Source organism: Python bivittatus, unplaced genomic scaffold (genome assembly GCF_059951505.1).
Source record: "Python bivittatus isolate LINGU-HERP-01145 unplaced genomic scaffold, Pbiv_v1 ctg000430_np1212, whole genome shotgun sequence".
In the NCBI taxonomy this organism is placed as follows: Eukaryota; Metazoa; Chordata; class Lepidosauria; order Squamata; family Pythonidae; genus Python; species Python bivittatus.
The window spans coordinates 1,639,403-1,656,299 of NW_028277071.1; the positions used below are offsets into that span (position 1 = coordinate 1,639,403).

General features: G+C 44.1%; 1 protein-coding gene across 1 annotated transcript in view; it reads right to left on the bottom strand.

Moving 5' to 3' along the window:
- Positions 1-100: 100 nt before the first annotated feature.
- PLOD3 (procollagen-lysine,2-oxoglutarate 5-dioxygenase 3) overlaps positions 101-16,897 on the bottom strand; it is a 32,679-nt gene continuing 15,882 nt past the window's right edge. Inside the window, exons 6-19 of the mRNA XM_088144197.1 lie at positions 16,364-16,427; positions 15,291-15,388; positions 14,770-14,871; positions 14,514-14,645; positions 13,397-13,518; positions 12,237-12,341; positions 11,993-12,118; positions 6,450-6,591; positions 5,137-5,250; positions 4,670-4,735; positions 4,474-4,578; positions 3,222-3,368; positions 1,995-2,120; positions 101-1,507 (exon numbers count right to left, since the gene is read on the bottom strand). Coding sequence (XP_088000323.1) covers positions 1,352-1,507; positions 1,995-2,120; positions 3,222-3,368; positions 4,474-4,578; positions 4,670-4,735; positions 5,137-5,250; positions 6,450-6,591; positions 11,993-12,118; positions 12,237-12,341; positions 13,397-13,518; positions 14,514-14,645; positions 14,770-14,871; positions 15,291-15,388; positions 16,364-16,427 — 1,605 coding nt within the window. The 3' untranslated portion in view covers positions 101-1,351. The remainder of the gene's footprint in view (positions 1,508-1,994; positions 2,121-3,221; positions 3,369-4,473; positions 4,579-4,669; positions 4,736-5,136; positions 5,251-6,449; positions 6,592-11,992; positions 12,119-12,236; positions 12,342-13,396; positions 13,519-14,513; positions 14,646-14,769; positions 14,872-15,290; positions 15,389-16,363; positions 16,428-16,897) is intronic.

Sequence of the window (16,897 nt, forward strand, 5' to 3'; positions counted from 1 at the left end):
CTCTTCCAGTGCTATGATCTTGCCTGACCTAAAGAGCATGCTCATAGCTCTGGTTGTAAAACTTCATTTCTCCCCTCAAGTAAGGATGAGCACACCTGCCTCTTTTAAAATGGAGCTTTATTTAGTGTGCTGTCAAACAGGAAATAATTTAAAGCACGCTTCGTACACAACACAGCTAGCACACTTCCACCCCTCCGTCTGCACAGACCAATAGCCGACGGCTCACAGTATTGTGGGAGGCTGCAGAAGGCTGTGAGCTCCCACAGAGAGCCTCGTGGCTCAAGGAATGGAAAGAAGCCATCTCAGAAGAGAGATCCCCAGCTACTGAAAAGATCCAAGCCACCCTTTATGTAGCATGACAGAAAGATTTTTAGCCCTGGGGTTCTACCCAGCACTGGAAAATAAGATGTGAGTGGTGTCTCTACTCCCGTTACAGTACTTAACATTCTTAAGAATTTGAAAATGCATTGAGAGCTTGGGGGGGTGGGATTTGTAACTGCAGTTAGTCTTCCATGTCCTCCTCCCTCCCTCTTGCCAGTCCCATTTGCTTCAAGGGGCAAGCTGTAGAGAAGCTCCTTCCAGCACCAGGAGTGAAGGAAGAGCAAAGACACCAGTTATACCTCTCATTTGTCCTCTTCCTTCATTGCCCCCTTTGACTTTCCGGTGTGTGTTTGTAAACAAAGAAGGAGACCACAAGGCCTCCCAGGAGAGAACTTCCATCCTCTTCCTGCTCTTCTCGTGCGCGAGCGTGGGGGTGAAGCACCCTTATTGTTTCACAAACACCCAGATCTTGGGCCCTGCACTGCCAAAATTGGTTTTGGAAAGAACCTGGCTCACAGGCAGACTGTAGCCCAAGGAGGGGTTTGGAAGAAAATCAGGAGCAGAAGAGATGGAACTTGGGGAGGGCTGGGAACAAATCAGGTTTGTTTCCATCCTGTGGAGAAACTTAGCTCAACAATTCTGATCATCTTTAACGTGGTGAGGATTCTTTGGAGGCTGAGCCACAGGGAACGGGGACAGGCCTTGGAGCACATCCTGGTCAAGTGACAACCGGCCAAAGAGAAGAATAGAATTGCCGCTGCGTTTCTCCAATCTTGGGGCAAAGGGAGATGATGGAAGGAAGTGACAGTGGCTCCTGATGCTAGTGGTGACCAAAGATTAAAGGCTGAGCAATAGTGGAGTCCATTTGGCTTGGAAACCAGTCACCCCTTTCTCTGCTTTTGAAGGCACTTAGTGGCAACGAAGCTGAAGAGAGGGTCCCCCCTCCGCTTTCTGCACCTCTCCTGTGCACTGGCCGCCATGGTGCCCTCGATGATCCGGGGCTGGAGGGGGGGAGCCAGGGGTCCCAGCGTTAGGGGTCCACAAAGGAAACCATGATGTAGCGTGTGCCCTGAGTTGTAGGTAAGCCTTCATGATAGTGGGTGAGACGTCCTGGGTGGAGCAGGCTCCAGCCCTTGCGGGGAGATTCCACTTTGCAATTGTAGCGGATAAATCGGCAGCCGCCTCCCTATTGAGGGACAGAGCAAAAAGAACCATTCTAGACAGACAAGAGACCAGGCTTAAATTATCATATTTTGGACATATTATGCCAAGACTTGGCTCTCTTGAGAAGCCTATAATGCTAGAAAAATGGAAGGATAACCAGCAAGGTGGATGGATACAACGGCAGTGGGTGCACCATTGGAAGACCTGAAGGACCAGGATGGAGTCAGATCATCCTGGAGAAGGTCTGTCTATGTAGCTGTTAAGAGTCAACACTGACTGGAGGTCCATCCATCCATCCATCCATCCATCCATCCATCCATCCATCCATCCGGGAAACATAGGCTTGGTTTGCACAATGCAGCAAGGTTCAAATCATTTTACCCCAAGAATTGTTGAAACCCTAGAACTTATCCCCACCCCTTTTGTACCCCAAAAGCATCCGAGACCAAGCCTTGCATGGGGAGCCCCAACACTTCACACAGGTCACCTGCTCTCCGAGGGGCACTCACCTCATAATCTATCCCTTTATGGTTAAGAGCAACGTTGATGGTGAAAGTGGAGGAATCATGATGGGGGCGAAGCGAAGGCTGCTCGTCTGGACGGTATCGGACCATGAAGTTCATGATTGCACGAGCCTGAGAACAGGAGACTTGAGTTAGCACCTTCTGGGTGAAAGCAAGATAGAGAATGGCATCCTGCATACACCTGCACATGCCCAAAATGGAGCAGTCATGTTCACTCCAGGTACAACATATCCAATCCACATTCTTACTACTGACAGATCTCAAAGAATTGCTTGGTGGACAGCAAAGAGTCAGTAGATGACAGCACTAGGCTGACCTTGAAAAAGCTAAGTAGGGTTAGATCTGGTCAGCCCTTGAGAAGGAGACAACCAAGGCTGTAAGCGGGACCAGGCAGTCAAAAAAGCATTCCAAAAGAAGCCAATGACAAATCATTGTCATACTCTTGATATGAAAACTTGAATGTTACCATGTTATCTCCAGGAATTGAATGTATTCATTTATTTCATTCATTTTTCCACATCAAAGTATTCAAGCAGATAATTCTTTGCCATAGTTCCCTTGGGTAATGAAGTATATTCAGTCTTGCCATATTAAAACAAGGAATATAATTTAGGGGTATTGGCATTATATTGGCATGCTGGCTGGGGAATTTTGGGAGTTGAAGTCCACATATCTTAACATTGCCAAGGTTGAGAAACACGGATTTAGACTGACCTATTGCAACGTACAACATTTGAAGGGCTACTTTCTCTGCTGTCACTATATACTAAAGCTTTTATGTTATTCATCTAAGGTTAACATTCCATCCTTTCCTTTTTGGGTGGCCACCATTCTAGCTGCTATCAACAAGCAAATCATCACCCCTTTAGATTTTATTTTCCTAACATCTTCAGTGAATATTCCCAACAAAGCTGTGGGTCAATTTCTGCTGCATCGCTGCAGGCATAGCTGATAACTTTGGGGGAGGGAGAATTAAGGACCACACTCTCAAACTGGCCATGGCTATGTTTTGCATGGGGTGGGGGGACTGAGAGCTTTAACAGATTATACCTACAAACTTCCCCCCAAAGAGTGGCAGGGAAGCAACAGTTCTGGCCCAAATTACTTTAGGGATTGTGAAAGGGATCCCATAGAGCTCTACTTTTTGTACCTTTGCTCTGCGCCCAGTAACCTTTCCCATTCCCTCAGGAGTATCAGGCAAGTTGCTGGTACCTTGGTGTGGTAGCCAGGATAGAACTTCTCTGTGACCGGTGCAATGTAGTCCCGCAAGAACTGCAGCCACTCCTTCTCAAAGCCAATTTGGTTCATGTGAATATCAACAGTGGGAACGTTCTCGTAGCCGCCAACCAGCCGACTGTCCTAGAGGGGATGTGCAGAATGGCAGGAATTGTAATGGGCTGCGAGAATAGCCTTGAGAGACAAGGAAGAGCCATCAGGTGTGAAGGGTGGGGAATCAGTTGGGTTCCTCTGTTGTACTAAACTAGGTTTGTTTTAAGCACAGTTTACTAAATAAGCCACAGTTTGTGGGCTTCCCAAACAGTGCTCAGCCATAAACCAAATGTGGGTGACTTTCTGGTGGTTGGGGCTGTACTTGAGTGTAGCAGAGCCTAGAATTTGCAGGAGAGAGAGCTGTTTTTAGTTTGGGGGGGAAAAATTGGGGGATGGAAGTCTTCGTTATTAAAGATTAGAAAATCCACTTGAGGGTTTGGCACTACAGTTTGGAGGCAGGCACCGTCCACCCCAATGCGCAACAAACAAGAATGTACATTGTTTTGAATCCAAAACTTCAAAGATGCTTTGAAGTGGTGGGGAAGTGTGTGCTGCGCCTGTCGGCACCTCCTTAAAGAAGCTATGTCTTGTCTTACTACTGCCCCCAACCCACCGGTAACATTAAATTTTGAAGATCAATAGCCATCAATTGCCAACAATCCATTGAGTTCCCTTTTAAAGTCATCCAAGTTAACTACTATCCTCCTGTCTTGTAAGCAAGGAATTCCATGTGCCGTGTGAAGGAGTCTGTCCTGTCTTCTGAATCTCCTTCCAATCACCATACTGGGGGGAAGGGGAGCTTGGGGGCACCCCAAACCTAGTGTTCCTCCCTCCCTATACCAGTTTCCATTTTATACACCTTGACAGGGACATCCATAGAGTAAGAACGGCCAAAAAAGATGGTAGCCATGACTGTATGAATGAAGCACCACTTTTTTTTTTTTTAACCTGCAATACACATAAAAGAGGAGTAGCCACCATCTTGACTTCTTTTGACCACTCTGTGGATTGCCTGCACCTCAATCGTGCCTTTTTTCAACATTCAGAGCCCTAAATCTTTTCTTGTATGGTGTTTGAGGTTCCTCATCATTCTGCATGCCCTCTTTGGCCCTCTTCCCAACTCTACTAAACTTTTTTCCAAATGAAGCAACCAGGATGATAATTTCAGTGGAGAGAAAGGTTAGGATGGTCCCACCTCATGCCTTCCTCCAGACCACTGGCCGTAGCCTTCCACCTCTTCCACCAACTCGTCACACATCTGGTCAGTGAACACCGGAAACCAGTAAACATCAGGGCAAGGCTGCCAATGGGGAGAAGGAAGAGTGAGCAAAGGAAGTCTGAGAGAGCGAGACTAGCAACTTGACAGGACTGGGGAAGAGAGAGACAGTCACCTGTTCGAAAAATTCTCCCTCAAGCACTTGTGAGTAGTTCTCGTGGATATATTTGTCCTGCCAGTCCTGTCCAAAGGAAGAAACAAAATAAGGGTAGATGCCCAAAGGGTATTCTAGTCTAACGCGTGTCAGGCAACCCAGTCCTTGAGCAAAAATTTGATTTCTGTAGAACATGCCATCGTATCTCTGCCTTCCCCAAACAGGGGCCTTTCAGATATGCTGGAACTACAGTTCCCAGAATTCTCAGAAGGCCTTGGACATTGTGGGAAGCTTAAGAGGCAGCTATCTGGGGAGTTCATCTTACTTTCTCATAATGCCCTGGAAATTGCGGTGGAAGTTCCATCACCACACAGCATCTTCTCCCTGCTCCAGTGAAGTCCTCCCAGATCTGGGGGCAGGGGTGTATGTGTTGGGCTGGGAGAAAAGGATCCCATCCTGTGCAACTTGGAATTACTGTGACCACTCACCAAGGGATTCTCAGAGATCTGCCAGAGCTCAGGATGGAGACGGGAGATGTTGTATCTAGTGGTGGAAAGGAGACGTCCAAAATCATCCCGATTACTAATATGGAGAAAAATGCCCTGAAAGGATAGATGTGCCCAAATTTAGGTAGGGATGAGGTAGAAATTTGCACAGTTCTGTGCTCCCAAGTGTCCACATGCCAGGAGATATCAGAAATGTTGATCTATCTATCTATCTATCTATCTATCTATCTATCTATCTATCTATCTATCTATCTATCTATCTATCTATCTATCTATCTAGCATGCATGCATGCATGTTTCAGATGTGGCCTGTGCTTGTTCTGTTATGGCACAGAATTTTAGAGCAAGATTCTAAAGCAGTGTTTCTCAACCTTGACAACTTTAAGTAGTGTGGACTTCAACTCCCAGAATTCCCCAGCCAGCATGCTGGGAGTTGAAGTCCAGCAAAGTTGCCATACTCTATATTTTGATCTGAAGGAACTTTCTAGTCCTTATGTCTAGATGTATGTCTAGGCAATATGTCAAAAAAGTACCTGGGGAAGGGAGGGATAAATTGCTTATAAAACTGCCTGAACTAAAGGTAGTCCTCACTTAACAATGGTAAATAGGACTGGAATTTCCATCGGTAAGCTTAGCGATGGCGATTCTGGCAGTCCCCACTGCCGTCATTAAGTGAGGATCTCCTTGCAGCTTCCTGCTGGCTTCCAACAAGCAATGTCAAAGGGGAAGCCAGCAGGAAGTCACAGGTCACAGGCAGTACGCAAGCAGGCCAGTGGGTAGGTAAGTGGTTGCTGTGACATGGTGTGAGCACGACGGGGCCAGGGGGGCTGCTGCCAGGTGTGGGAAGGTGGTGCTGCGAGCATGCACTATGGAGTACTCTGTAGCCAGGGTCCTCGGGACAAAAAGCCATAGGAGTGCAAGTGACTTACAGGAGCAACCTGTGACCTTCCTTGCCAGCTTTCCCATTGATTTTGCTTGTGGAAACTGGCAGGGAAGGTCGCAAATGGTGACTATGTGACCGCGGGATGCTGCAACCATCATTAAGTGTGAGCTGGTTGCCAGGTGCCCAGACTGTGGGGGCGCTGAGACAGCCAGAACTTCAAGGACAGTCGTAAGTACCACTCATTCAGCGCCCTTGTAACTTCAAACGGTCGCTGAACAAGTGGTTGTTAAGCGAGGACTATTTATAATCATTTATATTATCAAGGTAAAATTCAAAACACAACTTTTTAAATATTCTGTTCACCTAGTTCACTTTTTGGACGAACGGCCTGTAAGAAAGCAAAAACTCTCACCTTCTCCCGCACGCTCTTACAAAAGGCCATATCTGGATCCGTGTCATCCAAGGTGAAAATATTGCGTTTGGGCAAATCCTGCCTTAACGTCTCCCCTTTCAACAGATAGGCCTGAGAGATATAGGGCACGTTCCACACCCCACTGCAATAGGGAAAAGCAACATGAGACTCCTCAGTATCAGAAACAAGGCAGAAGATAGAGAGATGAGAAGGTTTAAATAAAAAGGAAAAGCTTTTTTGGATTATGCCCAAGGATTATTCAGTCCAACATTCCAGTTGCAACGAAGTTTCTTAGAAGGCCCCAGAGCAGTGTTTCTCAACCTTGGCCGTTTTAAGATGTGTGGACTTCAACTCCCAGAATTGGGAGGCTGGCTGGGGAATTCTGGGAGTTGAAGTCCACACATCTTAAAATGGCCAAGGTTGAGAAACACTGCCCTGGAGACAGATTAAGGATGAAAGCTATCTCCTTCTGTGGCTTCCCAAGAACTGGGATTGAGAGACACACTTCCATTGGCAATGGAGATTCTACTTTGCTACCCTCGAAACCGAATTAATGGAAGAGGTTTCCTCAACAAGGGGCAGGACACCCAGGCCTTGCCACATCCAGACTGGGATGGAAATGCCACGTTTTCCTTCTTACAGGGCAGTCATGGGAGCATCGCCATGCCAAACACTGAACAGCAAAGATGAATTCCAACAGGATTTGCTTCCCTGCATTTGACAATTGATGGGGCACAGGACTGGCCTAGCAGCTTGTTTCCTATCAGCAGGGGCTGCCCCAAATGACTTCTGAGTTCCTTTCTGACTTAACAGTTCCATGGTATTATAAATACAGTAATACCTCGGTTCACGACCGCTTCTGTTCACAAACAATTCGGTTCGCGAACAGCAGCGTTCGCAAAATTTTGCTTTCCCTCGCCAACTCCGCATCGGGTAGCGAACACGACCCGCAGCCATCTTCCCTGCTCTGACATGTGGTCGTGGCTTCCTCCAGGCGAGATCGCGGTCGCAGACAGACACTTGCTGTGAAGTTTTTTGGTGTGCTTTTTAGCACATCCAGTACATCTAGCATGGCTCCAAAGAAAGTGCAGAGCAAGCATGGTGGTAAAAAGAAAGTGCAGAGCAAGCATGGTAAGAAGAAGGTTTTGAAGAAAATAACCATTGAATTGAAGAAGGAAATTGTAGAAAAGCATGAGTGTGGTATTCGTGTGACTGATCTGGCCTCGGAGTACAAGATGGCGAAGTCGACAATCTCGACTTTTTTGAAGAATAAAGATGGTTAAAAAAAAATACATATGGTTCAGAACAGATTAACCTTATTTACATCGAACCTTATGGGAAAATTTGATTTGGTTGGTGACCAAAATCAGTTGGCGACCACATTCGTAGGGGTCAGAACGGATTAACCTTATTTACATCAAACCTTATGGGGAAATTTGATTCAGTTCGCGACCAATTCGGCTCACGACCAGAATTGTGGAACGAATTAAGTTCATGAACCGAGGTACCACTGTATAGGGTTTTACATTTGTATCCTGCCTTTCTTCTGGGTCTCAAGAGGATGTGTATAATTCTCACACCACACACACAGACAGACAGGACCGACTTATCCATTAGGCACCAGAGGCACAGTGCCTAGGGTCGATGAAAACATTTTCATTTCTTTTTTAATCGGAAAGAATAAAAATGATGGAGAGGTTATTGACTTGGATGCCTTTTACTAAACATGTCTTTATTTTCAGGCCTTTTAATAAAAAGCAGGCAAAAAAGGCACAATATTTGAACCGCAAACTGATGATCGTATTTGTAACCTATAGCTGTAGCATGAATACTAAAATTCAGCAACTTTGAGGATATACCACAGACATAATGACTAATCCGCAACAAATGATTATTATTACCAAAAAAAATACATATATTATTTACTATTTATTATTTCTCTGAAGAAATATGAAGAAAATTTTGAAAATCAGATGAAATACAATTTTTAATATTATCATTTTTATGGAGGGAAGGGCCCACGAAGACGAAAGTACCAGCGCTGACAAAATTATGCAGCCCTGCACACTTTCACCCCCACAACTTCCCTGTCAGGCACATTAAGTCAAAATTCTTCCTGGAGTCACACAAATAAATTTGGGCTAACTAAGCAAAAATGGCTTTGTATTCCCGACACGCCAGGCCCAAACAATATTTATTAGATTTTTACCCTGCTTTTATAAAGAAACTCAATGCGGCTTACAGGATGCTCTTTCCCCTTTTTCCTTACTCCAACCCTGTAAAGTAGGTTGGGTTCAGAGAGTGGGATTGGCCCAAAGTCACCCAGCTACCTTTTGTGGTTGAGGCTGAACTATGATGTCCCCAGTCTTAGTCCAACACCTTCACCGCATACACCACCCGGGTTTTAACACGATGGACGTGATTTCCCACCATGTAGAGAACTCACTGCTAAAATTCACCCAGAATAGGACCAAATTTTGGCAGTGTGATTTTGGCTTCTTTTTCAGCTTTCCCCAAAGGTTTAAAGTTGGAGAAAAGCAACAAATTTCTTCATGGAGGTTCTCTACTTCCATCTCTACCCTTAAAATTTTCAAAATGCCCCACAAAAAATGGACATTTTTGACCACGGTCCTTTTGATGACGTCACAACATCCCAGAGGCTTCTTGCTTATTTTTTTTTTTAATGTTTTTTTTATTTTTACAACAAACACAAAACAAACATGAACAAACAAAAACATAAAAAGGCATAAAAAAGCATCTTCCATTTTATACCGTGTGTCAACAAGTTACCAACTCGTTGGTGCCCCTTTCATAATCTTAAATTCTCATATCATCTATTCAAAATATACTTGTATACTTATCAATTAACAATTATTAATCATTCATAGCTAATCTATAAAATCATATATTACAAGAAATTTTAACTTTCAATAGGATTAGTAATACATTTCCATCTATCTATTATATGTGTATATATATAATAATTAATATCAAATTTCTATTATAAAGTTTCCTAATCCATTACATTACTATATTTTCTCATCTAATCATTAATAAAAACAAATCCCGTGTCATATAAAATTACTTATCTTCTTACTCTAGTTTCAAATCTCAATTTAACTCATCTCTGCACATTCCATAATTTTCAATAACTTCCTCCTGCATAAGTACTTTTTAATTTTCCCAATTCTTAAGAGTTACAGTTCTAACCAATATCAGTTACAATATCAATTACAGTTCTAACCAGGTTACAGTTCTAACCAGATTCTTCACTACATGTTATAGAATTTTTAACTATATATCTCAGATTTATACTTTATTCCAACGCTTGCATAATTTTGAGTTCACCCTTTTCATTCAATATCCCAAAATATCTAGCTGTTTATTCCTTTTTCTATATTATTGGATAAGAGAAAGCAATAATAAATGTCCTTTTGAACACTCTGCTTTTGGAAGCTTCTGTCAGTTCCATCATTGTTATATTCCCCTCATTTTTTCTTTAAACATCTGCAGTGGTTTCTTTCAATATTGTTTTACTTCTTCTTTTTATGCATTCTCTTAGTACAATTTTCCATTATGATCTTGTATAATCTTTTTCTCACCCTCAGTGCCAAGAACAAATCTGTCTCTCTTCATTTATCAGTTGATTAACCCTTTTAATTCTCAGTTTATAGGCCTCACAATAATTCTGTTTAATGTTTCTGATTTCTTGTACTATTTCTTCCTTTTCCAATGATCCCGTTTTATGTTTAATTAAGTCCATTTTAGCTTTAATATCTTTTTTTCTTTTTCTTTTTTTCTTTTAAGAATTTCTGCAGCTCTTCTTCCAATTTTTTACAGTCATCCTCAATAGTTTAAAGATCTTTTTCTGCATTGTATTTCTCGTATAGTCTATTATCTTGATAAACTTTCATTGAGTCAAAGGATTCTTAATCTTTGTTCTTGCCAAAAATAAGAAAAAAAAAGAAGCAAAAGTAGAAAAAAAAAAAAAAAGGAAAAATAAAAAGAAAAGGAAAGGAGGGGAAAGGCTAAGTCTCTTTAAAAAAAAAAATCCAACTGAGGGGGGAATAGAGAGCAAAGCAGAGCTTCTAGCAGAAAGAAGAGCTACTGCCACTAATCAGAACTCTTGTGACTAGCTCAAACTTTCCATCTTAGTATTTTCAAAATCGCTTTCAACTCCACTTTCTTGTTTATAATTACGGATGGCACCTGTATAAACATGCACATCCCACTATCTTTTTAGAAAGCACAGAGTCCTTGAGCATGCGTCACAATGAAAAAAGAAAGCACTAAGTCGAGCCTCTAGATGGCAGTGCAACTTTCTTTCATTTACTTTCTCTTAACTCCACTTTCCCCATTTCAAAATCAAAAAAATATAAATTTCTTATAACAATAAAGAAATCTTAGTAAAAAAGAAAAAAGGCTTAAAATAAAGAGTTATTGAGTATTAAAAAGAGAAAGCCAATCCAGTTAAAAATATATTTTTTTAAAAGAAAAACATCTTGTCAATTCCACTAAAAAGGGAAAGTTGAAAAGAAAAATTTTCTCCCCTTTTTTTTTTATAAGGTTCAATCTCGCCGCTTAATCCACTTTTCTTCACTTTTAAAAATCTCTTTAAGTTGCTTAAGGTGTTCTCTAAGAATAGTTGAATAGTAAAAGTCCATCTCACCCAGTTGACACCCCTCTCTTCCATCTTCCTTTGGAGCTGTCCCGGCTTTCGCAGCCATTTTTGGCTGCCTCTCCTCCGCCGGCTTCAAGAGCTTCTCCTGGGATCGATCTGGGACTTGCGGCGTCCCTGAGATCCGCGGGACGCGCCCTTTGCGTTCGCCATCTCTACGGGACGGCTTAGGTCCATCGGAACCGTCCGGGGGAGGAGATATCAGCTGCGATCCTGGGAGCCCAGGATCGCCCGCCGTATCGCCGCGACGCCAGCTCCGCCCTCCGCTTCTTGCTTATTTTTAAAAGGCTGGGAGCTCGAGCTGCTGGCCTCAATGGCCGAGAGCCCAAAATGTGAAGCATACCAACGATTCAGACCCAGTTTAGCCTAGTCTAGCATGTTGCACACACATAGCCACTGGGTTCGAATGGGATTTGAACTGTGTCTCCTCAGACCATGTCCAGTGCTCTAAGCACAAAATCACATACATCCTCTAGCCAGACAATCATTCTTAGGCTCCAGAGTTCTGCTTTAGCATAGCATCCTCTAATGGTATGTGGGAAAGACGTTGGGAGATGGGGCAAAGAGATGCTGCCTAGGGAATGGTCAGATAAGAGACGGCATAGCCCGCAGCTGCATAATGGGTAGAGCAAGAGGCTCAGAAGAGACCCTACCTAGTTTCTTAGCAGGAGATTTGTATTTTTAGATTTGTACTTTTGCAAGATTTTGTTAATGCAGCCTTACATAAAAGTAGAATTAGCTCATCTGGTTGTGTTTCCTGTCTGGTCTATCTGGGAAGGCTGACACATCTGGTTGACTTGTAGAAGTCTTGAGCTCCTCAAAAACCACCCAGACAACCATCCATTTGCTCAAAGCATCCACTTACATTCTCTTGCCTTGCACCAGTTCCACATAGTCCTCTGAGCGGGCGTAATATTCATCCGGGCTGAGGGCGCCCCAAAAGTTAGACCAAAGCTTGCCATGGCGAGACATCATGGGAGCAATCACGTACCTGGATGGTGCAGAGAAGTAACAGAGAAGTCAGGACAGTAAAAGCCAGTGGGTGGGAGAAGAGGTGATATGGCCTGCAGCTGGGCCAAGTGCTGGGGTGGTGTGGAACAACTGCTTACTTGTTCTCCTGCATAAGTATTTGCAGGATTTCTGGGTTTGTCACCACCACATCGGCATCAAGGCTGAAGTAATAGTCACAGGAAGAATCCTGTCGGCACAGATCCCTGGGATACAAGTGAAGAAGATGGATTAGAATAGTGTTTCTCAACCTTGGCAACTTTAAGACATGCTGACTGGGGAATTCTGGGAGTTGAAGTCCACATGTCTTAAAGTTGCCAAGATTGAGGAACACCGGATTAGAACTTTGATGCATTGCTGCCCATTTCTTTCCACAAGCCAAAGATAGGAGACCTTGTAGTTGTCCTCTACAACCCCAGCATCCCCAGCCCATTTAGGAAGTAGGTTTGGTGACATCTGGAGACCCTGTGTTTTTCTCCATGATCCTCATAAAGCAAAGCGTTTTCTGGTCCCTTTTCCAAGTTCCCCCTGGGCTGCAAAGGTAGATACAATCAGCCAAGGCATTGAGGAAAACATTGGGCATGTGGAAAGGGTCTTTAATTCTCAGCTTGGCTTTCTTTAGTCCTTGCCCCCAGAAAAAGTTCTTCTACCTTTCAAAAGACTTTAGGTAGGTGGAGAGAGGGATAAGGGTTAAAGCTAGCAAGACAGGAACCAGCAGTTCTCAGGCTAGACAGAACCATTATGTAAATACTGAGCAGTTCTCCAGGCTGGGAAGACAATGGCCATATTTTTGATGGCTTAAAGGGAGGAGAAGAGTAGCATTTAAATCCTGGAGTAGACAAGTATCTAGTGTTTGATTTCTATCTTCTGGAGTAGGCAGAAGTTCCCCACTTATATGGCTTTTATTGTGTCTGGAATAAAGCCACTTATCCACATGTATTGAATCTGCTGTAAGCAAGTTCCTGAACAGGAAACGAAACGTTTGCAGAGTCGCAATGCATTGCTCTGCCTGGCCTGAAATCTGGCATTAGTCAAAACTACATAGTCAGACGTTAGCACTTAGTAGCAACAAGCAAAGATTTCCCAGTTGAATTTCTGCCTGGCTTTGCAGGAGGGAGGGGGATATGATGCCAGCCCTGCTGCAAATGTGCCTTTGGTTCTCTGCTTTTGCTTCTGGCACACCATCCCCACCCCCTACCCTGGTGTTTTCATACCAATTTACATAGCTGAAGCTGTTATCTCCTACCTTATATATACTTACATAGCCATATCTCGGGCTTCACCCTCACTCAGTTCCTCCTCCGGCCCTATCAGTTTGACGCTGGCAAAGGCCTTGCGAAGTTGATCCCACTCAGCTTGGATGTGGGGCTCATGATACACCTCCTGGCAAAACGTCAGATAGGTTAGTGCCCTTGAGCAGCCAAGATGGAAGGGGAATCTCAGAGCTTGAGTGAAAAGGTGTAATGGTATGTAGGAATGTCCTTGGGAAACAGGAGGAAGAGCCACAGACTAGACAATGGTCAGATAAGAGGCAGCTTAGCCCGCAGAAGGAATAGGGGCGTGCCAAGCATCTCAGAAGGGACGCCCCCCTAGTTTCTTGGACTGTAAACACAAGGGGGTAGAGATCTACTTTCAGACTTTCAAGATTCTGTTAATGTAACCTTACAATAAAGACAGAGCTAGTACTCCTGGGTGTGCTTCTTGTCTGGACTACCTTGCAAGGCTGACAGGAAGGCAGGAGAAATAGGATGGCTCTTGAACCCACAAGCCCATCCTCAAATCCCCCCTATTTTAACCACATTACGTTCCACCTAGCCAGCCCCACTCTGACCTTCCTACAAGCTAAAAGCATTTTATTGCTTTACATTTCATAGCACTGCTTTGAATGATTCCATGTTTCATATTTTTGCAAGCAGTCGCCATTTGCTAAGTGTAGCTTTTTCCCCCCCTTTTGGAAATACGCTTCTGTACTTAATTATATATTCAAATGGAGTATGTTAAGCTTTGTTGTTGTGCATTTTTTACATATTTTCCCCACAGATCTCAACTGTACAACTGGAAGAGGGGGAAATTAACATCTATTCCCTCCTCTCCCCCCAGGGAACCCAGAGCTATAACCTCTCCGATCGTTATCATGCCCAGCTGTGGATCTCATTTCAGCCACACATACTGTAGCTGAACAACAATCTGTATTAAAGAAATTAGTCAATTAAAGAAAGCTACAGAGTGGATGTTCAGTATTCCCAGCAGTTCCCCACAACATGGTGGCCCTCCAGAAGTGTTGGAAGACCATCCCATCCTCCCCAGCTGGCAGGCCCACTGGCTGATGGGAGCTGTAGTCCAAGGTCAAGTAGGGCTGCTTGATTGGCTCAACTCACATGGTTATGGAGGAAAAGGCTGAGGTGAGAATAAGGATAATCCAAAGTCAGAAGACGCTGGAGAAACTGAGGCAGGAACGGTGTAGGCTTTTCAATAAAGACACCCAGCAGAACACGTGGATATGACTCTTCCTGCCAAAGGAGGACAGGAAAAGAGATTTATGTCTTAAAATGCTCTACTCAGGCCCTTCCCAAGGCCCATCTGGATTGCATTCCTCCCCTGCTTTCAGCTCCACCAGAATTTCTAGAGACTCACTGGCACGTCCGAGAGGTCCAGGAGGTCATCATCGCACACCTCACATCCCCCCTCGTATGTCCAGGCATTGGGGATGTAATTCCCCAAATAGTTCAGCTGTAACTGCATGGAGGGAAGGAAAAGGTCAAGAAATGAGCTCACTGATGGAATGGAGCTCAGTTGCTCTGATACCTCCAAAACTGGATCGGGCTTTGGGGCTCTTGCCACCCGCAAGTGAACAAGGGAGGAATTGAATTTCAGATCTTTGGAGAGCAATGGCTATCGGAGAAAACAGAAGCCTTGTTTATCTACCCAGTCCCTGAACAAATGGAAACTCAATACCAGCTTTACAGAGCTGTACTTAGATCTTGCACCACTTCCTTCATAGCGTTCCAAGTTGGCGTACGGAGTTCCTGAGCAGGCAGAACTCACAGCCACTTAGCTATGGTGCAACCTGCAGGCTCAGTTCACAGGAACTTTGAACAGAGATATGCTCTGGGTAGAAGTTGTGCAAATATAAATTGTGCAGGGGAACGAGTTACCTTGGTAGGTCCATTGCCATGGATAACCACGGGAAGGGTATCATACGCAACGTTCCGGGCACGCACTCGGGTCTGCTCGAATTTCAGCACTACCTCGTCTGTAAAACCAGGAAGAGAAAGCAAAGTGAGCCAGGTTGGTGTAGTGGTTATGTTGCTGGCCTAGAAACCAGGAGACTGTGAGTTCGGGTCCTCCTGTAAGCACAAAAGCCAGCTGGGTGACTTTGGGCCAGTCACTCTCTCTCAGTCTAACTCACCTTGCAGGATTGTTGTGGAGAAAGGAGGCAGGAGTATGATGTTTGCCACCTTGAGTTGACCAAATAGAGATAGAGATAGAGATAGAGATAGAGATAGAGATAGAGAGAGAGAGAGAGAGAGAGAGAGAGAGAGAGAGATAGATAGATAGATAGATAGATAGATAGATAGATAGATAGATAGATAGATAGATAGATAGGAAAATATAGATAACAATTACATAAAAATATGATGATGGTGGTGAGGATAGAAACGGATTCATTACTTTAATTTCTTCTGATTGAGAAGGTGCAGGGAGAGAAACAGAGCAGGAACACTGCCTCTCATCCTGCATGGTGACCCCTTCTAGCTTTCCAAATCCACCATGAACATGCCAAAGGAGACTGCTAGTCATCCACAATGGATGTTCTTCAAACACATTAAATCATAGAGGCCTTAACCAGAGGCATCCGTGGTGCGTCTGTGTGCAGATGATACAACAAGCATCACACCACTTCAGTGCAAACTCCACCTTTTTGTATGTACGTTGTGATGTTGTAGGCACGTACACAAAGTTGGTGGTTGCCTCATGCCGTCACTATAGTTGTTCTGACTAAATTGTCGGACATCTCTGGCCTTAATTCCGCTCCAAATTAGTTTTAAACTCCATTGGTGTTTGTCAAGACGAACAGGTCTCGTATTTTGAGAACTGTGCTCCAGGTCTCAAGATTTCCCAAACCCCGTCTACTCCCTTCCTTCTCCTCTCCACTTTTGAGTCTTTCCCTCCCTGCCCGAGATTTTTTTGCTGACTCTTCTCATCAAAAAAAACACCACTCACTCACCAATGGCCCCGTTCAGGTTCTGGAAGATTTTGGACGTGTGATCCAGGGCGATCCCGTATTTTTCCTACAAACACAGCAGTGAGGCACTAAGAACAGAGTCCTTTCCTTACACAATGAACAATTCTTGTCATCCTCCTACAACACCCTTCACGCTCCAGTTAAAACCAGACCCTTGGGAGGGACACTGAACTGTAGCTCAGCAATGTGGGGGGTAAATCCAGCCTCAGCTCCTGGTATTTTGTAAAGCTGGGTACCTTCCTGACTACAGCCACCCCAGTCATTGCTCCTTCAAAAGTGGGATGGGGAACCCTAAAGCTCAATTTAGCAACTCAGCCCATTTGTCACTGCATAACTTGCCTTTTGCACCTTTTTTTAGAGTCTGTTAATCATATGTTGCATGAGACCACATGCACCCCACATTCATTCCAGCTTTTCATAGATTGGTCCTGTTCCCAGAACAGACTTAAAACAGATAGTTACTATTCCACTTAAACCTCCTTACTGGTGGTTCTGGCACACCATCATGCTAACTGG